At 38.0% G+C, this 27,340-nt stretch overlaps 1 protein-coding gene across 50 annotated transcripts in view; it reads left to right on the top strand.

Annotated features, from left to right (window-relative positions):
• ATXN2 (ataxin 2) overlaps positions 1-27,340 on the top strand; it is a 115,208-nt gene that overhangs the window by 50,716 nt on the left and 37,152 nt on the right. For 10 of the 50 annotated variants that reach the window (XM_084996062.1, XM_084996061.1, XM_005670655.4 and 7 more), the window contains exons 7-18: positions 3,277-3,368; positions 3,854-4,051; positions 5,499-5,677; positions 7,520-7,729; positions 10,965-11,147; positions 13,518-13,715; positions 14,436-14,543; positions 14,967-15,037; positions 19,363-19,664; positions 21,116-21,179; positions 22,307-22,459; positions 23,086-23,146. In XM_084996062.1, the coding sequence (XP_084852188.1) occupies positions 3,277-3,368; positions 3,854-4,051; positions 5,499-5,677; positions 7,520-7,729; positions 10,965-11,147; positions 13,518-13,715; positions 14,436-14,543; positions 14,967-15,037; positions 19,363-19,664; positions 21,116-21,179; positions 22,307-22,459; positions 23,086-23,146 (1,819 nt within the window). Of the gene's footprint in view, positions 1-3,276; positions 3,369-3,853; positions 4,099-5,498; positions 5,678-7,483; positions 7,730-10,964; positions 11,148-13,517; positions 13,716-14,435; positions 14,544-14,966; positions 15,038-19,362; positions 19,665-21,115; positions 21,180-22,306; positions 22,460-23,085; positions 23,153-27,340 lie in introns of all 50 variants that reach the window. The other 40 variants (XM_084996058.1, XM_084996059.1, XM_005670654.4 and 37 more) reach the window with 10 other exon arrangements.

The raw sequence follows: 27,340 nt of genomic DNA, 5'->3' as shown, positions 1-27,340 counted from the left end.
ACAGCTCCGATTAGACCCCTAGCCTGGGAACCTCCATATGCCACGGGTGCAGCCCTGAAAAGCCAAAAAGCCAGAAAAAAAGAGTAAGTTGTAATAAGCAACTTAAAAATTTAAATTGGAAAGGGGGGGGGGGTGCTAGAAACACTGGCATGTTTTATTTTGAATGTTCTGCAAAATGAGGCAGCCTGAGGAAATGGTGTCTGTTGACTACCTAGAGGTGAGGTCAAAGTGTGACTTTGAGGGTTCTTTTCTGTGGAAGAGGTACTCGTTACTAAGATATATAGGTTACATTAGAATTAGAGCTAGAAGAAGTTCCTGTTGTGGCTCAGCAGTTTAAGAACCTGACATAGTGTCTGTGAGGATGCAAATTCAATCCCTGGCCTCATTCAGTCGGTTAAGGATCTGGAGTTGCCGCAAGCTGCAGCATAGGTCTAGATGGAGTTTGGTTCTGGTGTTGCTATGGCTGTGGCATAAGCCTGTTGCTGCAGCTCCAGTTCAACCCCTGGTCCAGGAACCTCCATATGCCACAGGTGCGGACCTAAAAAAGAAAAGAAAAAAAAAAAAAAATTAGAGCAGTAAGTGAGTTTCTTGGTCTTAAAATTAGGGAACATTCTCTGCAAAAATCTGTTTCCAAAAGTCTCTTGGCATATATTATTACTTTTCCAATAACATATCATCTATAAATCAAATACTTAATAATGTCTATCATTAGGATTCTATAGATTCTATTTCTGAACTGTAAAGATAAAAGCAAAGTCTCTTGTCATTTGAGTATTTAGGTAGCAAAATTTGAATTGGATAAAAAAATCTTTCATTGAATATTTAGAGAACTCTTTTTAACAAATTTGTGTTTGATGTTTAAGTCATTTCCACTTGTAAAATTGGAAATACATAGGCAACTTGTCATTATTAATTTTCGAACTTTTAAAGAATTATATATAACTTAATGGGGATGTTCTTGGCTTTGTGTAGCACATTACTTTTGTGGAGGATATGGAGAAGTAGGCACTGTATTGATAATGAAATGGATAAATTGATAGGCACTTTCTAGAGAGCGTTAATGACAATGTTTATCAAAATTTAAAACACACTTTTATCAATTCTACATTTGAGAATTTATTTTTGCCGTAATATCCATAAGATATTCAAATAATTATGTATGAGGATGTTTTTCACAGCCTTTTTTCTAATTGAAACATCCTACCTGCCCATGAATAGGGAATGGGTTAAATAGATTTATTGTACCTCCACTTAATTGAAATACTGTATGTCTACTGAAAAGAATGGTATTCTGTAATGGGAAGATAAGACTTATTAAGAGAAAAAGCACGTTGCAGAAAAAAGATGCCTACTTGAATTTTCAAAACAGCTGATTGCAGAGTTGTGCAGTAGAAATGAATCTGACTAGGAACCATGAGGTTGCAGGTTCAATCCCTGGCCTCACTCAGTGGTTTAAGGATCCGGTGTTGCCGTGGGTTGTGGTGTAGGTCGTAGACGCGGCTCAGATCTGGCATTGCTGTGGCTGTGGTGTAGGCCAGTGGCTATGGCTCAGATTAGACCCTTAGCCTGGGAACTTCCACATGCCGTGGGTGTGGCCCTAAAAAGACAAAAGACAAAAAACAAAAACAAAAAACAACCAGCTGACTGTAATGATTATATTCTTATATATGCGTAGAGAATGTCTGGAGTTATGTCCAAGAAGTTGTTGATGGTAGTTATCTCTGCATGCTGGGATTGGAAGATTTTATTTTTTGCTGAATGTCCTTCTGCATGGTTTAAATTTGCAAGGAGCATATACTTTAAAGTAATTGTACAGTTTTGATAGGTAACTAATTTCCTGTCCACATGTGTTAGGCCAAAGGAGTTGATTTAGTGGTAGAATTACATTATAGTTTTATCTGGAGTAGCACAGAAGGAGCTAAGGTTGATGGGTATCCTTAGGGGCAAGCTTTAGTGTTGAAGTTGCCATCAGCATTGCTCAGATGATGCTGTGCCCTCTTCTGAGATGGATAACAATTATGTGCCGTACTTTACCCTTTATGACCAGGGTAAAACTCAAGAAGGTTTCAGGTAGGAGTTCCCGTATGGCTCAGCAGGTTAAATATCCTGCATTTTCATTGTATTTGCTGCTCCAGCACGGTTTTAATCCCTTGCCTGGGGTAACTTCCCACATGCTGTGGGCACAGACCAAAAAAGGGAAAGAAATACTAATCTTTGGAGCTCCTCTTGTGGCTCAGTGGGTTATGAACCCAGCTAGTATCCATGAGGATGTAGGTTTGGTCCCTGACCTTGCTCAGTGGGTTAAGGATCCAGGGCTGCCATGAGCTGTAATGTAGGCCGGCAGCTGCAGCTCCAAATTAACCCCTAGCCTGGGAATTTCCATATGCCGTAGATGTGGCCCTAAAAAGCAATACATAAATAAGTAAATAAATGAATTAATGAATAAATAAAAAGGTTTCAGGTAAATACTGTAGAGAATGAACTCTGGTTAATACTTTATGGAAAGATTATTGTTAAGGAATAGTGAAAGGAGAGAACCCTGACTTGAAGGCTCATATTTTATGAGGTAACTAAAATGTTGTAAACTTTTACTAATAACATTTCAAATAATTGTTTTGTATACAGTTGACCTTTGAACGCAAGTTTGAACTATTTACTTACAGGCAGATTTTTTTTTTCAATGGAAAATACTGTGTACTGCACAGCCCAAGGGTCATTGAATCTGTGGATTTTCTACTATAGGGGGAGTCAGTGTCCCTTACACTCCATCTCCCAAATTGTTCAAGATTCAGCTGTAGTTAGTTACCACCTTTTAGGGCTGATATGTAGAAGTTTTTCTAAGGACGCTTTTAAAGGAAAATTTTGCCTATTTTTTAATCTTGCTAGATTTTTCCTGAATAGTATGATACTTTTTTTTTTTTTTTTGTCTTTTTACATCTGCACATGTGTAACCTCGGCATATGGAGGTTCCCAGGCTAAGGGTCTAATCGGAGCTGTAGCCATCAGCCTACACACAGCCACAGCAACGCAAGATCTAAGCCACGTCTGTAACCTACACCGCAGCTCACGGCAACGCCTGATCCCTAACCCACTGAGCGAGGCCAGGGATTGAACCCGAAACCTCATGGTTCCTCATCGGATTCATTTCCGCTGCGCCACGATGGGAACTCCATTGGATTGTATGATACATATTGTTAACTGTGGATATCGACTGTAGCTGAATTTAAAAAGACGAATACTTTGTCATTTTTGAAAATGAGCATCATTCTCTTCTAGTCTAATGGATGGGATCCCAATGATATGTTTCGATATAATGAAGAAAATTATGGTGTAGTGTCTACATATGATAGCAGTTTATCTTCGTATACGTAAGTTTTTAAAGTTTGCTTTTATTTTAATGCATTTGCCTTTGATTTCATCACCTTAAGTTATGTTGAATAAATGTTTTTGTTGGATTTTAAGTAAAACAATTATGTGAAAGAATTTTCCTATTATACCCATGTTGATAAATTCTTATTAAAACAGGGATTATTAGATATAGTTTACTTACACCGTAACTTTTTGCTCTAAATAAATTTTGTTTTATTTTTACATTGTGAAAACTCTCAGTTGGCAAGTGTAGAGGTAATGGGGGAATAGTCGGTTTAACTGGTTTTGGAAATGTTATATTCCTCTAAGGAAAAGGTGACAGAAAAACATTCAAATTTTGATTTATAAATAAAAGACGACTTTAGCTTTCTTACAGTTTTACCACCACTTTAAACACTAAGCTCTCTTAATAGTTGATTGTGATAGATATATAAACTCTGACTTAAAAACACTAATTTTAACTTTTCCTTTCCTAATGTTTCAGGGTGCCCTTAGAAAGGGATAACTCAGAAGAATTTTTAAAACGAGAAGCACGGGCAAACCAGTTAGCAGAAGAAATTGAATCAAGTGCCCAGTATAAAGCCCGGGTGGCCCTGGAAAATGATGATAGGAGTGAAGAAGAAAAGTACACTGCAGTTCAGAGAAATTCCAGTGAACGTGAGGGCCACAGCATAAACACTAGGTATTTAAAGGAAATCATGATGCAGTATTTTGGATACACAACTCAAGGTCTGTGTGAGAAGGTGTATTGTTATTATTATATTTCATCTTCCTTTGACCTAGCTTCGGTAGAGAATGCAAATGGAGTTGGTTTAAGATTCTCTTAGAGAAGAGATTATAGTAATCTTGGAAAATATTTTTTTTGAGCATCACCTCTATGAAGCTGGGTGTAGAATATACAGTAATGAGTACACCAAGGTCTGTAAGAACTTGTTAAAGGGTAATGAATAGGTGGTAGGGTGCATATAACATAATTACAGTTGAGTTTGGTTTGCTAAATTGGAGAAGTGGTCAGAGTACTAGGAACATGTGAGAAGGAAACTAGTGTAACCTTGTAGGCTTGGTGAAAGTCTTGCAGAGAAGGTGGTTTTTGTGATAGGATAGTAGATCTGTCTGCCACTCAAAGAGACATAAAAGAGAGGAATTCCTTGTGTGGTGAAAGTCAGATGAAAGAACTTGCCCAGTAAAGGCAAAACCGATTTGTTTTCATGGAATACAGGATGTATGTTGAGGGTGCAGTCGTGGTAGCTGGTGATAGGAAGTACGGCAGGGAAGCTCTTTATGTGTCATGTTAAAGAGCACCCGGTAGGTAGAGGATGGCATGGACCAACTTTGGGACATAGAGAACTGACTGAAACATAGAAAACAGTTATTGCATTGAAATAACTCGAGTGTGAGAACTTGGTAACCAACTTAAGCAAGACTGCTAATAGGTTAGAAAAACCAGGGGTGACCTGAGGTTTATTTGATAGCCAAGCAGATTGGTGATTGTGTTGGTAATGGAGATTAAGAAAAAAAAAAATGGAGCAAGCTTGAGGAGAGATATAATGAGCCATTTGTGCAATTTCTTGCATTTGAGGGGCTCACAGATCTTTTGTGCATTTATTCTTAAACATTCTGCATACGCAGTAGAAGATACATTTTCTGTCTTCAAGGCACTCATAGTCTAGAGTCATGATTTGAATTAAAGTGTTCAATGAGAGATGTTGAGACTGTGGGATTGACAATTTGGAGTTGGGGATTGATGTTGAAGCCATGAAAAACTGATGAACAGGAGAAGAGAGAAGAAATCAGAGAAAAAACGAAGTAGAGAAAACCAAGGAGGAAGAGTTTTAAGGAGACATATAATGATTGAGAGAATCAGCCATAAAGAGGCCAGGTAGGATAAGAGTGAATACACATCTGTTAAATTTTGTCCTTAGGGAGAGAATCTGAGGGAAAGGAAAGGTGAGAGGCTGGAGCTTAGGGTAGGATGGAAGAACCGGGGTGTCTGGGGGTGAGGCAGTTTGGTGTAAGTGTTTAACTTTTTAATAACAAACATTCCCTTCTGCCTAAGTTACTTTTTAGAAATGTTTCATTGGCCTGGTACTTATTAGGATAAAATGATTTAGAGAATCTCTCATTTTCAGGGAAAATAAATATATTCCTCCTGGACAAAGAAATAGAGAAGTCATATCGTGGGGAAGTGGGCGACAGAATTCACCGCGTATGGGCCAGCCTGGGTCAGGCTCCATGCCGTCAAGATCCACCTCTCACACTTCAGATTTCAACCCGAATTCTGGTTCAGACCAAAGAGTAGTTAATGGAGGCAAGTATTTTGACCAAATTTCTCCATATCATTGATCGAAATATACTGTTTTCTAAATGTTTACATTTTATGTTAATTGATAAGGACATGAATACATTTAATGATTTTTGTGGAGTAGTTTTCACTTAAATTATTTTAAATTTGCCATTCTGGATATCAAATTAGTAAAAAGTAATATAAGTTAATGGTGTATACAGTATTTAGTATGATGAATTATAAAGTGCTAAATTTAACCAAAACCATTCACTTGGCAAAAAAGCACTCCACATACAAAGAAATTGGAAACTTTGGGTAGGTTCTCAATTTTTAAACCACTGGGTGATAAAATTATTTAGACATAGTTAACATTGAAAAATACCAGTTTGTGTAAAACACCTAGTGCTTAATATAGATTCATTTTTATGAACTGTTTGTTTATATATTTATATTTTGTTTATTTCAAGGAAGGATTTGAGGTAACTTGTAATACAGTACATGACCAAGAGTCATGTGAACGTGGTGAAGGAAAAAATGTGCTTAAAAAACAATAGAAACAACTCTTAGTGTAAGGGTGGATATTAGAGTTTAGCTTAAGTAAAAGAAAGTTGCGTCTTCAGTAGGAAGATATTTTTTCTACCTCAAAATTTAGGTTAAATTAGCTTATTGGTCATGGATCTCTCGTACAAGTCAGGGATACTGGACAGCTGTACTAAAGACTGTATGGAAATATGGTAGTTAATAATACTGATACTGTGTTATTACCAGGGAACAGTGGCTTTCAATTTTAGATATGTGAATTTGGAAAGTTAGAAAAATAGAGAACACTAAGTTTCCAATTTCATTTGTTTTCATTGAATCTTTCTCCAGAATTCCTCTCCAAATGAACACTCTTGAGTATTTTCTGTACTTTGTATTGGGGGTGAAATTTCTTTGCTCACTGAGTAAAGAGTTTTAGTTGTTTATGAACAGAATTTTCAAAGTAAAAAACCTGAAAGGGGCTAGGAAATGTATGATACTCAAGTGTGTGGAACCCTATGGAGAGGAGACCTGGACTGTTTCCTAAGATTGAGGTAAGTGATACGTCATGTTACATGTTAGCTGTACATCGACCTGTGCATATTTCTTGGTGTCAGTTATTTGGTGATGACTGCTCTGTAGTTGCATTGTTTATTAAGCAGTCTCTTAAATGAATGTTTAATTGCATAAATTATTTAGAATGTCCCCCTTTTTCCCAATTTGATAGGATTAAAATAAGTGAAAAGGCAGTGGATATTAACCTGTCACTCCTGTGACTCTAGAAAATAGCAGAAGTAATGTTACATTTCTCCTTAAATGGTGTTGTTTAATGAGATTTCAAACTGAGCTTTGCATTCAAATATGAACTAGAAGAAAATCACAGATAATTATAAGAAACTAGCATTTTTAATGGGATATAATAGCTGATGTTTCAGAAAGCTAAAACTAATATAGTAAATAATCCGATTCCTGAGTTTTGTGATTTATTGTGTGAAATTATCTAGTGTATGTTGTACTCCTTTTAACAATTGATTACCGAGAAACAGTTATAGAAGCAGGATTAATAGGCATAGTCTTAACTGTCTTCTTCAATAGTATGTGTAGATCCTAATTAACCCTTTGGGAACGTGTGTTCATTTAAACAGAATTTTAAGGAGGTTAAAGTAAAATGTGAATTTATGTCAGTTAAGTTATGCTAAAACTTATCACAAATCAAATGACTGTCCTCAAAGGGTTAAAATGTACAAGAAATCATTTTTGTCATTTTACTTTTTTTTCTGTTTACTTTTTTTCCCTCATTTTTTTCTTTAGTTTTTATACTTTCCTTCATATCATTTGTTCTGTCAGGTGTTCCCTGGCCATCGCCTTGCCCATCTCCTTCCTCTCGCCCACCTTCTCGCTACCAGTCAGGTCCCAACTCTCTTCCACCTCGGGCAGCCACCCCTACACGGCCGCCCTCCAGGCCCCCCTCGCGGCCATCCAGACCCCCGTCTCACCCCTCTGCTCATGGTTCTCCAGCTCCTGTCTCTACTATGCCTAAACGCATGTCTTCAGAAGGTACAATACCACAATTTGTTCATGTTTTTGTTTGTCTTTGTTTAACTCCTATGTGAGTTTATAATTACAAAATAGTTTCCTCTTCATTATTTAATAACCTATAATTTCCGTGTTTTAACTTTAGTTTATTAAAACTATTTCTATTAACCTTTTGTTCACTAGAGAGAAATTTGATAAATGCGTGTGAAGCGATGAATTATCTTGAATTGTAAGAATGGGGGTTTAATCTCTGCCTGGTAATGATGCTACTGCTTTATAGCCCAAGGCCTTCTCCCTCCCACTTTATAATGTATGTAGTGGTTAATGGTAAAACGTGAACTTTCTTCACCAGTCTTGGACTTACTGTAGAGCCTGTCATTTTATAGCTCCCTGCCAAGGTTACTCGTGATTCTGCCTGTTGGCCAAAGGCAGGAGTGGTGATTTAAAGGTCCTTTTTGAGAGGGACATTGCATGTAGCTGCCCCTGTGTGTTTGCCCATAGATGACAATACAGAGTTTCATTTTGTGTTTGGGAGTTTTAAAAAAAAAAAATTAGCTTTGTAGTATTTTATTGTGTAATATTTATTTAATCTGCAAGAAGTCCTTGATCTAAGATAAAACTGTTAATAAAAACAATGTATGAATCTTTAAGGGTCTTTTTACCCTTGTCAAAAAATAAAATCCTGGAGTTCCCGTCGTGGTGCAGTGGAAATGAATCCGACTAGGAACCATGAGGTTGCAGGTTCAATCCCTGGCCTTGCTCAGACGGTTAAGGATCTGGTGTTGCTGTGCCTGTGGCGTAGGCCAGCAGCAATGGCTCTGATTAGACCCCTAGCCTGGGAACCTCCATATGCCGCAGGTGCAGCCCTGAAAAGACAAAAGACAAAATAAATAAATAAATTAAATAAAATCCTGTAATTCTCATTCAATGTTTGATGCTAAATCCACCATTGCTATATATCAGATACATAGATGTGTTGTAGAAAGGTCACATTTTTATTTAAATGTAGTGAATAAATTAAAAACCTATTTTCTGAATGATAATGGCCTTTGATGTTATTGAGAGCATTTGATATTAAAATTTTAATCTGATTTGTTCATTAAAATTGCAGGTAATATTGCTTATGTTGAAACTGATACAGTTTTCTGGCATAAAGTGCTTGCCTAGAGAAAACATGTTGCCTGCTGTTTAATAAATATTTGCCATCTAGGCAGGGAGGTCATGTGATCCTGACTAAAGAGGCTAACCTTAAACAGCCCATTGCACTGATTTTCAAGGTTACTTCCCTACTCAAAAGTGTCTGTGATGGTGGCTTCTAAAAGAAAAGTTTAATTCTGATGAAGTATTTATTTGGTCTATTATTTGCATAAGTGATGTTCATATCATGAGAATATGTTAGATAAAAGCAAGACTCATTAGTGAGTGTGAGCTTGTTCACCATGGTTAGATAGAAAGATTCACGTCAGAGTATACCTTCTGCATATTCAGGGATGCTACATTATTCACTCTTTATTTTTAACTAATTGAATGAAAATAGGTTTTCTAGTTGTGTAGTTAGGTGACACTGAAGTATTTTTAAAATGTAAACTTCAAAATAAAGCTATTAAATATAATGGTTTTCTGTATTCAATATAGGGAATTATTTTGTTTCTGCAAGTATTTTACATACTGCCAAAAAGACTGAATTTTTTAAAGTTAAATTCTAACTTTGATTTCATTGAGCTATGCCAACCATCTTTCTTGGTCTTTTTCTATAAAGGGATATAAAAATATGTATAAATATGCAAATACCCAGTTCCTAATTCAATCTTCAGTATAAATTGTATCTTCAGTTTAAAATTATATAACATTAACATTCTTAAGGTATGTCCATGATTGAAGTACTACTAAGGACATAAATGAATTTGACAGTTTAAAGAGTTTGGCAGCAAGGTGCCAGTTCAGCAGCTTTGGCATTGACATTAAGAATGAACTTTGGGAGTTTCAGTTATGGCTCCGGTGTTCCCATAGGCTCTCGTGTAGGTCACAGACGAGGCTTGGCTCTGGTGTTGCCGCGGCTGTGGTGTAGGTCTGCAGCTGTAGATCCAATTTGACCCCTAGCCTGGGACTCCATATGCCACGTGTGTGGCCCTAAAAAAAAATAAAATAAAAAAATAATGAACTTTGCACTGTCAGTGATAGTACAAAGCCTGACAAGTGTTAGCACTATCAGGCTTCTCTGGTAAGAGCCATTCTGTCCACTGTTTTCACCTGATGTTTTGTTTGAATGCACAGTAGACTTCTTTAGAAATAGAAATCGCTAATGGGGTGACAGAATTGATGTGGAATTTTGACAATTCATATAGTGCAGATTTCTTCCCCAAGTGTCAGTTACTCTAGTCTGCAAGTCCTGCCTTAAAACCAGTAGAATTTTTAGCTCCCAGACTGTTAGTTAAGACTGTTAAGTCTGAGAAACTGCTTACAAGTGAGGACTGCTTTAAGATATGGATTATAAAATTGATCATCATGGCAGAAAAGGTTAATAAATTAAGGTTTTAGAGAAATTAAGGGAAATTTGAATATAATCCTTAGTACAAAAATGTATTGAGGTTAATAGTTTTCTCTTTAAAGAGTTTTTTTCCCTGGAGTTCCCTGGCAGCTCAGCAGGTTAAGGATCATCAACATTGTCATTGCTGTGGCTCGGGTCACTGCTGTGGTGCGGGTTCCCTGGCCCGGGAACTTCTGCATGCCACCTGCACAGCCAAAAAAAAAAAAAAAAAGATACTCTAAAAAATATATTTTTCTTCTAATTTTATAAGTAATGTATTAAAGAAAATTTGAAGGAAAAAGCTAAAAGTATGTGGTAAAATAAAGATTATTACATCATGTAGCTATAACCTTTATAAATGTTCTATTATTTTTATATGCCTATAAATTATGGACATAGAGTAAACAAATTGCTAAAATCTTTGCAGAGTTATGACATCTCACTGTTTGATTTCTTACTGCCTCCTTCCCTTTCTTTAAAAATAAGGAAAATAAACTTTATTGTTAAAATTTTATGTCATTCCACAAAATAATTCTGAGAGTATGGCCAAAAATGTAAATGGCGTTTGTTTTCTTTTTTTTTTAACCAAGAAGAAATGGGGGGGGAAGGGGAGAAATGTGTGTGTGTGTGAGAGGGATAAAGAAAAAGAATAGGGTGTGTGTATTTAACAGAAAAGTAGTACTGGTGGACATTGTGGCATTTATGTGATGTTCACTGTTCCTTTCTTAGGGCCTCCAAGGATGTCCCCAAAGGCCCAACGACACCCTCGAAATCACAGAGTTTCTGCTGGGCGGGGTTCCATTTCCAGTGGCCTAGAATTTGTATCCCATACCTCACCAAGTGAAGCAGCTGCTCCTCCAGCAGCAAGGACTAGTCCCGCAGGGGGCACATGGTCTTCAGTGGTCAGCGGGGGTAGGTAACACTTGGCTTAAAGCATAATATCAATGACACTTTGTTATTATATTTGATGTAAAAGGGCTGAGCTTGAGCTCTGTTTGAGGAAGTCTAAGTGTATATATTTAAAATAGTAGAGTAACCAGGAATTTGGAAAACAGTTTTTATTCTGGGTTCTACCACTTAAGTCACCATATGTTGGAGCAAATCAAGTGATCATTTTGAATTTCAGTTTTCTCAGTGAGTAAAGTAGTTTTTGCCTAGTCTACTTTAGGGTCTTGTGATGAAATTCATATGGGGTTCATAAATATGAATATATTTTATTATGGTTTTATAAAGGGCCACTCAAATGGGAGGCAAATACAGTGCATAACAATTTTTGGAGGGGATCACATTTCCTGTCTTCTTAGAAACTTGGTTCATTGATTCCACATTTATTTTGGGCTTACAGGCTTGCAATGCTATGTGTTTCTTTTTTTTTCCCCCATTCATTCATTTGAAACATTTTTATTGAGGTTTTTTTTTTTTTTTTCTGTCTTCTTAGTGCCAAACCCATGGCATATGGAAGTTCCCAGGCTAGGGGTTGAATTGGAGCTGTAGCTGATGGCCTTCGCCACAGCCATAGCAACGCATGATGCAAGCCGCATCTTCGACTCAGCCACAGCTCATGGCAATGTCAGATCCCCAAGCCCACTGAGCAAGGCGAGGGATTGGACCCATGTACTCATGGATACTAGTCTGGTTTGTTAACCACTGAGCCACTATGGAAACTCCCTATTGACACTATTCTGGGCCGAAGTGCGGGATCCAAGCCGAGTCTGCAACCTACACCACAGCTCACGGCAACACCGGATCGTTAACCCACTGAGCAAGGGCAGGGACCAAACTGGCAACCTCATGGTTCCTAGTCGGATTCGTTAACTACTGTGCCATGACGGGAACTCCCTATATATCCTTTTTAAGGATTAACAAACACAAGGGCCCAAGTTTTATCTGTGACCAGCCTGAAGAATGTGCTGACAGCAGCTATAAAAATGTAAAAAGTGTATACTTTGATAGGACCTTACAATTAGGTTAAGATTGCTTTTGCTACTTAATGTTTTGTTTCTATGATAACTAGAGTTGGAGCATGCAGTGACATAATCTATCTTAATCAGTGCATGGAACTTTTAAAAGAAAAATCTTTAAACTGAAACAAAGAAAAATATACCCAACTCCATTAAATGTCTTTAGTTGATATACATTTCTTACTTTCATGTAAGTGTAATTTTATGGTAAATTCCTTTGAACTTTCTATTTTTCTAATTTGGTCTTCAGTTACAAGGAAATTATTCAGTTGACAAAAAATAGTTTCTAAAATCTTAATTTCTTCTGTGTATCAGTAATTATTTGACAGTATTCAGATGATATGGAAATGAATTTTGAAAGTAACAACATGATTATAGAAGTGAAAGAGTAGGGAGTTCCCTTGTGGTGTAGCAGGTTATGGATCCAGTGTTGTCACTGCAGCGGCTCGGGTCATTGCTGTGGTACAGGTTTGATCTCTGCCCAGGGAGCTTCCATATGCTGTGGGCCACCCCACCACCACCACCAAAAAAAAAGAAAGAGGTGAAAGAGTAAAATCATAGTTGTTAATAGATACACCCAGCAGTATTACAGGTTTGCTCTTTATACTAATCAGAAAAGTGACAGTTGTTGAATAATAGTTTCCTTCCATGACCCTTGTTACTTAGGGTGAAGAATCACTAAAGTGAAGCAAATTGAACTATTTCCTCTAAATCTTTGAATCTGAATAGGTTTATATAAAATACGAAACCTATTAGATACTCATTTTGAAGTTATGTGGAATATGAACTCTTCCTTGGATTATCTTCCCCTTTGCCCTAATTTGAGTTTCCAGTTTCCTTAGTTACTGAAGAGTGGATTTTGCTGTGGTAAATAAACTGCTAAAATGTGTTTATTATTTGAAGGAGAAACAAATAAGCCTACGTCTTAGGGATTCTCTTCCCCTCCTCCACACATGTATTTTAAAGAAACAGTCTCACCTTTTAGTAGAGAATGTTGTTATCTTTATCCTAAGAAGTAGCACTTGTCCTTCCTTAGAAATCCAGTTTTTAACTTCATTTAAAACACTGCCTTTTAGAATTCATATATTTAGTTAGGAGGGAAAATGACTGTTGTACATGGTTATTAGTAATTGTTTTCATTCTTCAGATATTTATACTTTGTCGTCACCATTATTCCTGAGACTTTGGAAAAGAAAACAGGTGATGAGATGAGTAATTGGGAGGTCAGATAGAACTGTTACCTAGATCTTTCAGAAAAGCCTTTTTGATGAAGCGACATTTTAGCTGAGGATATAATGGGTAACTTTTCTCTTTCTTGTAGTTCCAAGATTATCCCCTAAAACTCACAGACCCAGGTCTCCCAGACAGAATAGTATTGGAAATACTCCTAGTGGGCCAGTTCTTGCTTCTCCCCAAGCTGGTGTTATTCCAACTGATGCTGTCCCTATGCCTTTACCAGCTGCATCTCCTACGCCTGCCAGTCCTGCATCCAACAGAGCTGTTACCCCATCCATTGAGGGTATGTAAGAAAGGGCTTCTAGATCCATGATGTCATTGGTGAAATTGAATTTTAGACATTTAACATTGTGTGAAAAATGGTTATGTTGTTTTATCCATAGGTAAGTATTTGATGGCATATTAAAAATTTTATGTAAATAAAGTTAGTTGTTTAAGTAATACTGCTAATTTCAGGAGTTCTCATCATGGCTCAGCAGTAATGAACACAACTGGTATCCATGAGGACACAAGTTCGATCTCTGGCCTTTCTCAGTGGGTTAAGGATCTGGTGTTGCTGTGGCTGTGGCGTTGGCTGCCAGCTGCAGCTCCAAGTCAACCCCTGGCCTGGGAACTTCCCATATGTAGCAAGTGTAGCCTGAAAAGAACAATAAAAATAAAACCTGCTAATTTCATATATGTTATTCTGAAAGTTTAAGAGAGTTTACATTCCTGGGTAGTAAATAACAATATAAGTAAAATTTATTAGTGGAATTTCCTGGTGGCCTAGCACTTAAGGATTCGGTGATGTGGCTCAGGTTTCTTCCCTGGCCCAGGAACTTCCATATACCATAGGAGCAGCAAAAAAAAAGAAAAAATATATTTCATATGTCTGCGAAGTAGGAAAGTCTCTGTTTAAGTGGAAATATTCTTTTCCAAAAACACAGGATCAAATGGTTGAGTATTTTCCAATTTTACTTCTATAGCTTCTATTAACCTTTTTATATAAAATACTGTTTTCTAGCTAAAGATTCCAGGCTTCAAGATCAGAGGCAGAACTCTCCTGCAGGAAATAAAGAAAATATGAAGTCCAATGAGACATCACCTAGCTTCCCAAAAGCTGAAAGTAAAGGTTAGAGCTTTAAAAAGTCTTTAGGTATATCTGTAGAAATAGGAAGGAATATGTCTAATCTGATGCCCAGTACATATTACTTTTTTGGTCAACACTTTAATTTCTTAGTGTTGTGATATTTAAGTGCATAATTTGACAAATGTCAAAATCTATAATATATTGAAAGTTTTGTTATTTTGGATAGAGGTTATTTTTCATTTCCACCATCCCATCCTAAAAAAAATCTTAAAGATTAGAAATAAATCTAGGAGTTGTCCTGTAGTACAGTGAATTGAGGATCCAGTGCTGTCACTGCAGCAGCTTGGGTTGCTACTATGACACCAGTTTGATCCCTGGCCTGGGAACTTCCACATGCTATGAGCACAGCCAAAAAAATTAAAAATAGAAAAAGAAATCTAGATCTAATACTTCATATTTTTACAGGTATATCACCAGTTGTTTCTGAACATAGAAAACAGATTGATGATTTAAAGAAATTTAAGAATGATTTTAGGGTAAGTATTGTATTGACTAATGAATTAGAATTTTTAAAACAATTTTTTAAATATTACTAAGAATTTTTATATCATCCATTTACAAAAATGTATTTTATATGTATACCCAGAAACATCAAACCATATTTGTAGAAAGCTAAATATTCTTAAGTTGTCTGTGTGTGTGCTTTAGGTAGAGTAACTAAAATCATGAGATTTAATAAGAACAATATAGCTATTAAATGAAAGAGAATGTAATTTTCATATTGGAAGTCATCATAAGTTATTACTTCATGTTCATTTGATTACTTTATTCAAATATGATAGAGCAAAGGCAAAAGGCAGCCTTTTCCTAGCCTGTGTTCTACCTTCCTAAAAATTAAGTTTTTGCTTGATAGCTTCATTTTTGACTTATTGGCAGTATTCAAAATATTAAATGTTGTTTCATACTTTAGCACATTTATCTGGTCATCTTTAATGCTATTAACAGTTGTGAATTTAAATTTTTTTAAGCTATAATTAATGCATGGACATGATAAAAAGAATAATAACTGAATGCTCAGATGGTTGCTACTCAGCTTACTTAATATGTCAAGCACTCTACTATAGTTAAAGTCCTCCTGGGTACTTGCCCACCTCAGCTACATCCTTCTGTAGGAGTGAAGGATTTCTTTCCTTGTAATTCTTTACACTGCATATAAGTAGATTCCCTAAGCAACAGATGATATTATTTTGCATCATCTTCAACTTAATATAAATATGTTACAGGTGTTCATGCCCATTTGCTTTTATTTCCTCAACATTATTTTTTACACCCAGTCCTTCATGCCCTTAGAGTAATACATTTGCATGAATTTATTACATTATGAAGGAAAAAAATTGTTTTTACTTTGAAGCATATAAGATAGAATGTTTTTGTAACAGTTTTATTGAGGTATAATTTACATATGGTTTAGTCATTTAAAGTATAGTTTAGTGGTTTTTTAGTATATTCATAGAGTTGTATAAGCACCACATAAGCCCTTAGCAGTCACTTCTCATTTGCTGTCTTTTTTTCTTTTTTCTTTTCTTTTCTTTTTTTTGTCTTTTCTGTCTTTAGGGCCAAACCCACGGCAATATGGAGGTGCCCAAGCTAGGGGCCTAATCGGAGCCACCGGCCTAAACCACAGCCACAGCAACACCAGGTCTGAGCCGCGTCTGCGACCTACACCACAGCTCAGGGCAACGCCAAATCCTTACCACTGAGCGAGGCTAGGGATCGAACTCTCAACCTCATGGTTCCTAGTCAGACAGAACTCCTCATTTGCTTTCAAATACTTCTCCCCACCCCACCTCCACCCTAAGCCACCACTAATCTACTTTTTGTCTTCATGGATTTGGCTGTTCTGGACTTTTCATATGAAAGGAACCATACAATATGTGGCCTTTTGTGGGTGGCTTTTTTTCTACTTACTGTTACGTTTTCAGGGTTTATCCATGTTGTTGGGTGTGTCAGTATTTCTTTGCTTTTTATGTGAACTCCATTGTATAGATAGACCACGTTTTATATATCCATTCATAATCAGTTGATGCCTTTTCCTTCCCCCTTACCCCTCTGGTAACCATAAGTTTGTTTTCTTTGGGGGAGGTGCTATACCTCTGGCGTATAGAAGTTCCCAGGTAGGGGTCCAGTCGCAGCTGCAGCTGTCAGCCTACACCATAGCCACAGCAACACAGCATCCAAGCCACGTCTTTGAGCTACACCACAGCTCACAGCATCTGGTTCCTTAACCCACTGAATGAGGCCTGGAATTGAACCTGCATCCTCAGGGGTACTAGTTGCATTGTTTCCGCTGAGCCACAACAGGAACTCCCAAGTTTGTTTACTTTTTTTTTTTTTTTTTTTTTTTGTCTTTTTTCTTGGGCCGCTCCTGCGGCATATGGAGGTTCCCAGGCTAGGGGTCGAATTGGAACTGTAGCCACTGGCCTACGCCAGAGCTACAGCAACGCAGGATCCGAGCTGCATCTGCAACCTACACCACAGCTCACAGCAACGCCGGATCGTTAACCCACTGAGCAAGGGCAGGGACCGAACCCGCAACCTCATGATTCCTAGTCGGATTCGTTAACCACTGCGCCACGACGGGAACTCCCCAAGTTTGTTTTCTATGTCTGTTAGTCTATTTCTGTTTTGTAAATGAGTTCATTTGTATCAATTTTTTTAGATTCTACATGTAAGTGATATCATGTGATATTTAGCTCTTTCTTCATATAATAATCTCTAGGTCCATCCATATTGCTGCAAACGACATTCTTTCATTCTTTTTTATGGCTGAGTAATAATACTGCTGTATATGTGTAACACATCTTCCTTATCTGTTCATCTGTCAGTGGACATTTAGGTTGCTTCCCTGTCTTGGCTATTGTAAATAATCCTGCTGTGAACATTGGGGTGCATGTATATTTTATAATAAGAGTTTTTTCTAATTATCTTTTGTGGATATATGCCCAGGAGTAGGATTGCTGGATACACGGTAAATCTGTTTTTAGTTTTTTAAGGAACCTTCATACTGTTTTCCACATAGGCTGCACCAGTGTATATTCTGAGTAGTTTTTTTTTGTTGGTGGTAGTGGTTTTCATTAGTTTTTTTTTTTTTAATGTAGTGTTAGCTGGGGTTTCAAATTCAGTCTTTTGCATATGGGTAACATTTGCCACAGCACTGTCTTTTGAAAAGACATTGAATTATCTTTGCACCTTTGTTGAAAATCATTTGGCCAAGTGGAAGAGCTTATTACTAGACTCGGTTCTCGTCCATAGATCTCTATATATCTATCCTTTATGGCAGTACCACACTGTTTGAATTAGTGTATTTTTTTAAATGCTTATAACTTCTTCATTTAAAAGAAAACATTTTGGCTCTCATATTATCTGTTCACAACTTTCTGTAAACCTTCTTTAATACTTGACTCTTAAATTCCAGGTAGTTGCAGCATTATATTGCTATCTCTTTGGGACTTCTACTCTTAATATTTTGGGGGAACCTGAAAATGCAAATGTATTATTAAATTTCTTATGAACAGCTTAATCATCTGTAAGTGAAATAATAGAAAGCAACGAAATGATTTGATTTGATTTGATTGTCCTTTTTTTTTGGCTTTTTAGGGCCACACTCGAAGCATATGGAAGTTCCCAGGCTAGGGCTTGAATCAGAGCTACAGCTGCTAGCCAGCACCACAGCCACAGCAACTCGAGATCTGAGCTGTGTCTGCGACCTATAACACAGTTCATGACAGTACCGGATCCTCAACCCACTGAGGGAGGCCATGGGTAGAACCCGCATCCTTGTGGATACTAGTCAGATTGTTTCTACTGCAGCATAGTGGGAATTCCTGTCTTTATTATTTTTGTTTTTTTCGGGCTGCACCTGCAGCATATGGAGGTTCCCAGGCTAGGGGTCAAATCAGAGCTATAGCTGCCAGCTTACTCCAGAGCCACAGCAACACCAGATCTGAGCCATGTCTGCCACTTAAACCACAGCTCACGGCAACAGTGGATCCTTAACCTACTGAGCAATGCCAGGGATCAAACCCACATCCTCATGGATACTAGTCAGGTTCGTTTCCACTCCGCCACAACAGGAACTCCTATTTTGGTTCTTTAAACATGCAATCTCTGGTGTTCCAGCTGTGGTAAAATGGGTTAATGATCTGGCTTGTCTCTGAGGAGGCACTGGTTTGATCCCTGGCCCCGGCACAGTGGGTTAAGAATCCAGAATCCTGCAGCTGTGGTGTAGTTCACAGCTCTGGCTTGGATTCGATCCTTGGCCCTGGAACTTCCATATGCTCATGGACAGCCAAGAAAGAATAAAACAACAAAAAACATGCTGTTTCTTTTGCTTGCACTAGTATTCCTGTTTTGGAACTCCACACCTGCCTTCCTCCCTCAACATCTTTCACACTTTAAACTATATGACACTTCCAAAGAAAAGCCTTCTCTTTCCATAAATTGCTTTTTCCTACGGCATCTTTTAGCACTACCCCAGTTGTTGTTTGTCTATTCTCATCCAGATGGTAAACTTTGGGAGGATAGGAACTATTTCGCATTTCTATGTCCTACATACAGAATTTCTGACACATGGTATGCACTCCGTAATTTTTTTTTTTAGGCTAGGACATTTGCGTGCTTACATGACTAGTTACTGTGTATAGACATACTGTTATTGTTGCCTTATAATGAAAACATTATTCATAAAGTATGAAAAAAGCTTTTAGTATACTCATGCCTACAAATACTAGTTTTGCTCATGGAACAAATTGATTACTAGACTAATTTAAAATATTTAAGTATAATTATTTCCTTTATTTAGTTACAGCCAAGTTCTGCTTCTGAATCTGTGGATCAACTGCTAAACAAAAGTAGAGAGGGAGAAAAATCAAGAGATGTGATCAAAGACAAAATTGAACCAAATGCTAAGGATTCTTTCATTGAAAATAGCAGCAACTGCACCAGTGGCAGCAGCAAGCCGAGCAGCCCCAGCATTTCCCCTTCAATCCTCAGTAACACGGAGCACAAGAGAGGACCTGAGGTCACATCTCAGGGGGTTCAAACTTCCAGTCCAGGGTGTAAACAAGAGAAAGATGATAAAGAGGAGACGAAAGATGCAGCTGAGTGAGTAAACCTGGAATTTAGCACATCCTTCATTATTTTTTCGTAGGGTGTCCAGAGCCTTCCAACTCTAGAATTTGTCTAGACTTTTAGACTGCTTTATAAGTAGCCCTCAATTTATAACTAACTGGCAATGAGATCTTAAGTAAATTAGGTCATTGCACCCTATACTTTTCTTCTGTCCACTGCTTTTGCACTCCATGGCACAAAAAATCCTATGCATACATTAAGAATGGCTTTTTTGGTAAATATACAAATAATTGAAAAATTACTGGTTTTTGGAAAGCTTCCACTGTGGTACAGGTTCTGTCCTGGCCCAGAAACTTCTGCATGCCATGGGTGCAGCAAAAAAAAAATTACTGGTTTTTGGGACCAATATCCCTTAGATGCTGGTCAGTACCCACCTTTTGGCTGTGCTGCTAGGACTAAGAACTGTCGCTAGAAGTACCTAGTGCCCCTACTTGGAATTTATTGTATTTTCCACCAGAAACAATGTTCTAGGAGTTCGCGTTGTGGCTCAGCAGTTAATGAACCCTACTAGTATCCATGAGGCCTTGGGTTCAGTCCCTGGCCTTGCTCAGTGTGTTAAGGATCCAGCGTTGCCATGAGCTGTGGTGTAGGTCGAAGACGTGGCTCGGATCCCAAGTTGCTGTGGCTGTGGTAAAGGCTGGTGGCTATAGTGCTGATTCGACCCCTAGCCTTGGAACTTCCATATGCTGCCATTGTGGCCCTAAAAAGAAAAACAGACAAACAAACAAACGGTGTTTTAGTTAATGGTTGGATTTGTTAAGACAGAATTCATTCTGACACCTGAACCTAACCCAACATTGTAAATCAACTAAACTTCATTTGAAAGAAAAAGAAAAAAAGATGGAATTAATTCTGTACATCCAATATATTGCCAGTTAAATGGGCTTTTGTGAGCTAGCCTTAGAACCTAATTACGCACAATCTATTTATTTGTTCTGGCTCCATACAACCCAGTTATAGCTGAACTTTTGGAATGCACCTTGTTGATAAGTAGGGAGAATTTTTTCTTGACTTGAGGCAAAAATTTTTATTGAATTCATGATTTTTCCCAAGATATTTCATGTAGGAAACACTTTGTCAAATAAAAAAAGTATTGCATGTTTTATAATTGGTATATTAAGGATTGCTTTTAAGGATTTTTTGTAAGGGGCTACTGTCTTTTCTGTTTAAATTCTTGTTGATTGCCTTTGAGATAAGTTTTGCATATTACACTTTATAAAAATTTTGTTCTTTTTTTGACTAGTTATCAAATTAAAGAGAAGTACGTGTATGTGTATGTGTTTCATGAAGGAAACTAATGATCTTCTAGTGAGAATTGCTTAGATGTTTAGCAGTTAAGAAAAAAAACTGTCAGGTATAAAAGACTAGAGAAGCATAAATTCCTTGCAGATTTCACTGGCCTTTATTTTTTTCTTCTGGTATAGGCAAGTGAGGAAATCAACATTGAATCCCAACGCGAAGGAGTTCAACCCTCGTTCCTTTTCTCAGGTAAGTTTCTCTCTCTCTTTGAAGTAATCTAGTTTTTTAAAAAATTATTATTACTCCTTTTCCCACACCTGCCATCTAAATTCAGTTATAGTATGCTAAAACAACTACTAGTTTCTTATGTAGCAATTAATGAATATTTTTGAGCCATAGAAAAAAATTCCTAGTTTTGTCATCAATTAGATATGATCTAGGTCAAATCTTTGAATCCTTTCTGATTCAAAATTTGAAGATGATTGGCTTACTAGGTTCTCAGGTTCATAGATGATACTGTTATTATTCTCCTGACTTTGTAAGAAGATAAGGTTTATTTTTAATTTTTTAAAATACTTTCTCCAGAAGTTCCTGTTGTGGCTCAGTGGTTAACGAATCCGACTAGGAACCTTGAGATTGCGGGTTCAGTCCTTGGCCTTGCTCAGTGGGTTAAGGATCCAGCATTGCCATGAGCTGTGGTGTAGGTCGCAGACGAGGCTCGGATCCCGAGTTGCTGTGGCTCTGGTGTAGGCTGGCGGCTACAGCTCCAATTCGACCCCTAGCCTGGGACCCTCCGTATGCTGCGGGAGTGGCCCAAAAAATGACAAAAAGACGGGGAAAAATAAATAAATAAAACTTTCTCCAGCTGCTTAAAAATCACCTCTGCTGTTTTTAATAGTATTGTTGATTAAAGTTAACATTAACTTGCTACGAGCATATTTTTTTCTTTAACTTGAAACACATGGAAGTTTATTTTCTATTAGGTATTTTCATTAAGAGGGCCTAATTAAAAGTGAGTAAAACTAAGAAAGATGGGGGGAGTTCCCATCATGGCTCAATGGTAACAAACCTGACTAGTATCCATGAGGACCCAGGTTCGATTTCTGGCCTCTCTCATTGGGTTAAGGATCCGGCATTGTTATGAGCTGTGGTGTAGGTAGCAGACACGGCTCGGATCCCACCTTGCTGTAACTGTGGCGTAGGCCGGCAGGTGCAGCTCCAGTACTCTAGCCTGGGAACTTCCAAATGCCATGGATGTGGCCCTAAAAAGACAAAATAAAATAAATATTAAACTGAAAAAAGATAGGGGTAGTTAGTCTTCAGATTGCAATAATAGTTAGCTTTTCATTTAAGATAGTTGATTTTTGTTTTTGTAGCCAAAGCCTTCTACCACCCCAACCTCACCTCGTCCTCAAGCACAACCTAGCCCATCTATGGTGGGTCATCAGCAGCCAACTCCAGTTTATACTCAACCTGTTTGTTTTGCACCAAATATGATGTATCCAGTCCCAGTGAGCCCAGGTGTGCAAGTAAGTCATAGAATTTGTTCATTTACCCTCTCTAAGCTATTTGTATGTGACACCAAGTATTCCGAAGGTGTGCAGTGACTTGAGGTAGTGATGGTACAACAGAGGTATTTAAAAAGTGAAGGCTTGGAGTTCCCATTGTGGCTCAGTGGGTTACAAACCTGATATTGTCTCTGTGAGGATTTGGGTTCTACCCCTAGCTTCACGCAGTGGGCCAAGGATCCAGCCACAAGCTATGTCGTAGATCCCAGATGCAGCTTGGATCTTGTGCTGCCATGGCTGTGGGTATCACCTCAGCTACAGCTCTGATTCAACCCTTAGTCTGGGAACTTCCATATGCCGCAGGTACAGCCGTTTTTTTTTTAAAAAAAAAAAAAAAGGCTTGCAGTGTGGTGTATTGTTAATATAAGGACCTAAGTCTGAGACTATTTTCTGGTAAAAAAGATGGTTTATATTTTTTGTAGTTTGGGCTTTTCTTTTTAACTGTGGGTGTGATTTCATTTTTTAATGACTCATAGAGAATCAGGACATCTCAGAGGTGGCTCTCAAGCAATGTGCGACTAAGAGTGGTAAGATAAATTCTTAATATCTTGAGAGCCTAATCGTCTTTTTTTTTTAATTCCCTCAAGCCTTTATATCCTATACCTATGACGCCCATGCCAGTGAATCAAGCCAAGACATATAGAGCAGGTAAAGGTGAGAATAATCCTGCCTGTGTATGCTTATAATCTGCATGCTGCATGCATTAAATAACTCAATTTATAATGAATAAATATTTGTGGTGCAGTTTGACTTTAATGAAGCCGTTCATTGACTTTTGATGCCTAGAATATTACATCAGATACTTAGATGTGTTTTTTTATGAGCAAAAACAGGGAAGGAGAAATACTTATGAGTTGGGAATATTAGGTATCCTCTTCACAAAGAATAATTTCTTTTTGATGTCTTCAGTGTTAAATTTGAAAAGAGGGTTTGCTAAATTGATTTACTCATTCCTGATATTTTATATGACATATAATTTTTCCCCAAATTTAAAATTTCTTTTTGAGTAAACAGCAGCTCATTTCAGAAAACATCAAAATGCTGTTTAGAGGGATGTTTCCTCATCTTTAAAGTGAGAGCGTTGTATAATCTAGTATTCTTTATTTGTGTACAAGAGCCTTCATAGGAAAAAACATGTATTTATCTTGAGGAAATCTTTTTTTTTTTTGGTCTTTTTTAGGACTGCACCCACAGCATATGGAGGTTCCCAGGCTAGGGGTAGAGTCGGAGATGTAGCCACCAGCCTCCACCATAGCCACAGCAACGAGGGATCTGAGTTTGTCTGCAACCTATACTACAGCTCATGGCAACACTGGATCCTTAACCCACTGAGTGAGGCCAGGGATCAAACTTGCATCTTCATGGATACTAGTCTGATTCGTTACCACTGAGCCATGATGGGAACTCCTTAAGAGGAAATCTTTTAATGTTGAGTAATGCTAAAGTATTACCCTTTTTGCCATTTAAGTAATTGAGAGCAATTATTTGCTGTCATTTTATTGAGAGTAGAGTGTAGGGTGGCTTATATAATAAGGTTATTTCTCAAGCCCAATAATTGTCTTCCTGACACAAAAATTTCACCCTTTTATTTTTATTTCCATTGTAGTTTATTATAGAATACTGAGTATAGTTTCCTGTGCTGTACAGTGGGATTTTGTTGTTTATCTGTTTCATATATCCTAGTTTGTGACTGCTAATCCCAAACTCCTAGTTATCTCTCCCGCATCCCCTTAACTTTTGGTAACCATAAATTTATTTTCTATGTCTGTGAGTCTGTTTGTTTGAAAATAAGTTCATTTGTGTCATTTTTCAGACACCTCATATAAATGATATCATGTGTTTGTCTTTCTCTGACATCACTGTTAGTATGATAATATTTAGTTCCAGCCATGTTGCTATAAATGGCATTCTTTTTTAGGGCTGAGTAGTATTCGTGTGTATGTGTATGTGTGTACGTGTACACACCTGTGTACACACGCTGTACCTTTACCCATTCATCCGTCAGTGGATAGTTAAGTTGTTTCCATATCTTGGCTATCATAAATAATGCTCTGGAGTTCCCGTCATGGCGCAGTGGTTAAGGAATCCGACTAGGAACCATGAGGTTGCGGGTTCGGTCCCTGCCCTTGCTCAGTGGGTTAATGATCCGGCGTTGCCGTGACCTGTGGTGTAGGTTGCAGACGTGGCTCTGGCGTAGGCCGGCGGCTACAGCTCCAATTCGACCCCTAGCCTGGGAACCTCCATATGCCGTGGGAGCTGCCCAAGAAATAGCAAAAAGACCAAAAATAATAATAATAATAATGCTTCTGTGAACATTGGAATGCATGTATCTTTTTGAATTAGAGTTTTCGCCATATAAATGGCCTAGAAGTAAGATTGCCAGATCATGTGGTAACTCTAAAAAAATTTCAATTGTTAAATTAATAAGCTTTCCTCAGTGTTTGAAGTAATTGTTATTTTGTGGATGTTAATAATGAAAACTTAAAAAAAAAAGTTGTATGAGGAGTTTACTCTGTGGCACAGTGGTTTAATGATACACCTTGGCTTTGGAGGCACTAGCTTGATCCCCAGTCTGGCACAGTGGGTTAAAGATCTGGTGTTGCTGTAGCTGTGGCATAGGTTACAGCTCTTGCTTGGATTTGATCCCTGCCCAGGAACTTCCATGTGCCGCAGGTACAGTGAAAAAAGAAAAAAACAGAACTTTTTTTTTTTTTTTTTATAAGGACCGCACCCACAGCATATGGACGTTCCCAGGCTAGGGGTCAAATCAGAGCTGTAGCTGCTGGCCTATACCACAGCTCATGGCAATGCCGGATCCTTAACCCACTGAGTGAGGCCAGGAATCGAACCTGCCACCTCATGGATACTAGTCAGATTCGTTTCCACTGAGCCACAAGGGGAACTCCAAAACCTGTATGGTATTCTTTATCTTTGCCTTATAACACTAAATGAAAGAACTCTAAATCATTTAAAGTTATCTAGTTACAAGGTTAATTTTTTTCTAAGGACGTGCCATTTCATTTCTACATACTTAATGAGTATCTTTTAAAAGCATGGACATTTTTACTAGGCAGCCAGAGTGTTGTTATCACACTTTATAAAATAAGCAGTGATTCCTTTTTATCATCTAATAATTATCATAATCAATTATTCCTGATTGAGCCAAGAATATATTTTTATAGTTGGTTTATTTTGAGTATGGATCAAAACAAGGTGTGTGCATTATTTGTTACATGTCTTTTAGTTCCCCTGCTATTGCTTTGTGGCAGAAACCAGTTGTTATATAGCATGTCCTGTGTTCTAGATTTGTCTCCTTATTTCTTTTTCTTTTTTTTTTTTTTTTGTCTTTTTGCTGTTTCTTGGGCCACTCCCACGGCATATGGAGGTTCCCAGGCTAGGGGTTGAATCGGAGCTGTAGCCACCGGCCTACGCCAGAGCCACAGCAACGCAGGATCCGAGCCGCGTCTGCAACCTACACCACAGCTCACGGCAACGCCAGATCGTTAACCCACTGAGCAAGGGCAGGGACCGAACCTGCAACCTCATGGTTCCTAGTCGGATTCCTTAACCACTGCGCCACGACGGGAACTCCTGTCTCTTTATTTCTTAAGATGTCATTGATTGCATTCAGGTTTAACTTTTTTGTGGGAAGAGATAGGAATACTTCATAGATATTTGTGAGTGCTCTATATTGGATCATTCAAGAGGTGTATAGAAGTTCCTCCTGTGGGTTAAGTGGGTTAAGAATCCCAGTGCAGAGGCTTGGGTCTCTGTAGAGGCACAGGTTCAATCCCTAGCCCGACACAGTGGGTTAAAGGGCCCAGCATTGCTCCAGGTGTAGGTCAAGTTCAGTTCCTGGCCCAGGAACTTCCATATGCAGAGGTGTGGCCATAAAAGGGGGAAAGGGCTAAAATTAAAATTTAAGAAAGGTGTGCAATATCTGATCCTACTTTAAGTTATGGTAAGATTCATTAAGGGCTCAGATAGTGATAGCCTGATCCTCCCCCTCTCTAGTTGTAGTTTTATGTTCCTCTTTCATCTGATTCATTGATGATTGATCCTTAACATCGTCTTTTCATTAGGGCAGTGGTTCTCAAATTTTAGTGTATATTAATTTCACTTGGAAAGTTTGTTAAAAATACAGATTGCTTGGTCCCATCCTTAGAGTTTCCAATTTAGTGGGTTTGTGGCATAGCCTGAGAATTTACTTTTCTAGTGCAATTTATAAAAACCCAATTCCCTAGTAATGCTGCTGGTAGAAGACTATAGTTTGAAAATCACTGTAGTTAGGAGTTTAAAAGAGTGATTTCTGAATTTCTAGCATTTCTTCTCCATTTATTAGTTAGAATCATTCTGTAAAGGGCTATTTTTTTCTTTTTCTTTTCTTTTCTTTTTTTTTTTTTTTTGGTCTTTTTGCTGTTTCTTGGGCCGCTCCTGCAGCATATGGAGGTTCCCAGGCTAGGGGTCAAATCGGAGCTGTAGCCTCCAGCCTATGCCAGAGCCACAGCAACATGGGATCCGAGCCGCATCTGCAACCTACACCACAGCTCACGGCAACGCCGGATCATTAACCCACTGAGCAAGGGCAGGGACCGAACCCGCAACCTCATGGTTCCTAGTCGGATTCCTTAACCACTGCACCACGACGGAAACTCCAGGGCTATTTTTTTCAACAAGGGCAGTTTGGGTATCCTGAAATAGTTTATACAGGAGAGTGATGAACACATGGGTTTTCATGTAGTTTTATATTGATTGTGTTTCAGTCAATTATTATTTTTCCTGCTCCCGTTGTTCCAACTTTGATCAATGGTAGTCCCTTCAAGATGGGTTCTTTGTCCTTTT

Source organism: Sus scrofa, chromosome 14 (genome assembly GCF_054392235.1).
Source record: "Sus scrofa isolate SSC_HxYL_T2T_F1_AM1 chromosome 14, Sscrofa_HxYL_maternal_Yorkshire_Landrace_v2.0, whole genome shotgun sequence".
In the NCBI taxonomy this organism is placed as follows: Eukaryota; Metazoa; Chordata; class Mammalia; order Artiodactyla; family Suidae; genus Sus; species Sus scrofa.
Note: the sequence above shows the minus strand (reverse complement) of the source record. Positions and strands in the feature narration are given on the sequence as shown.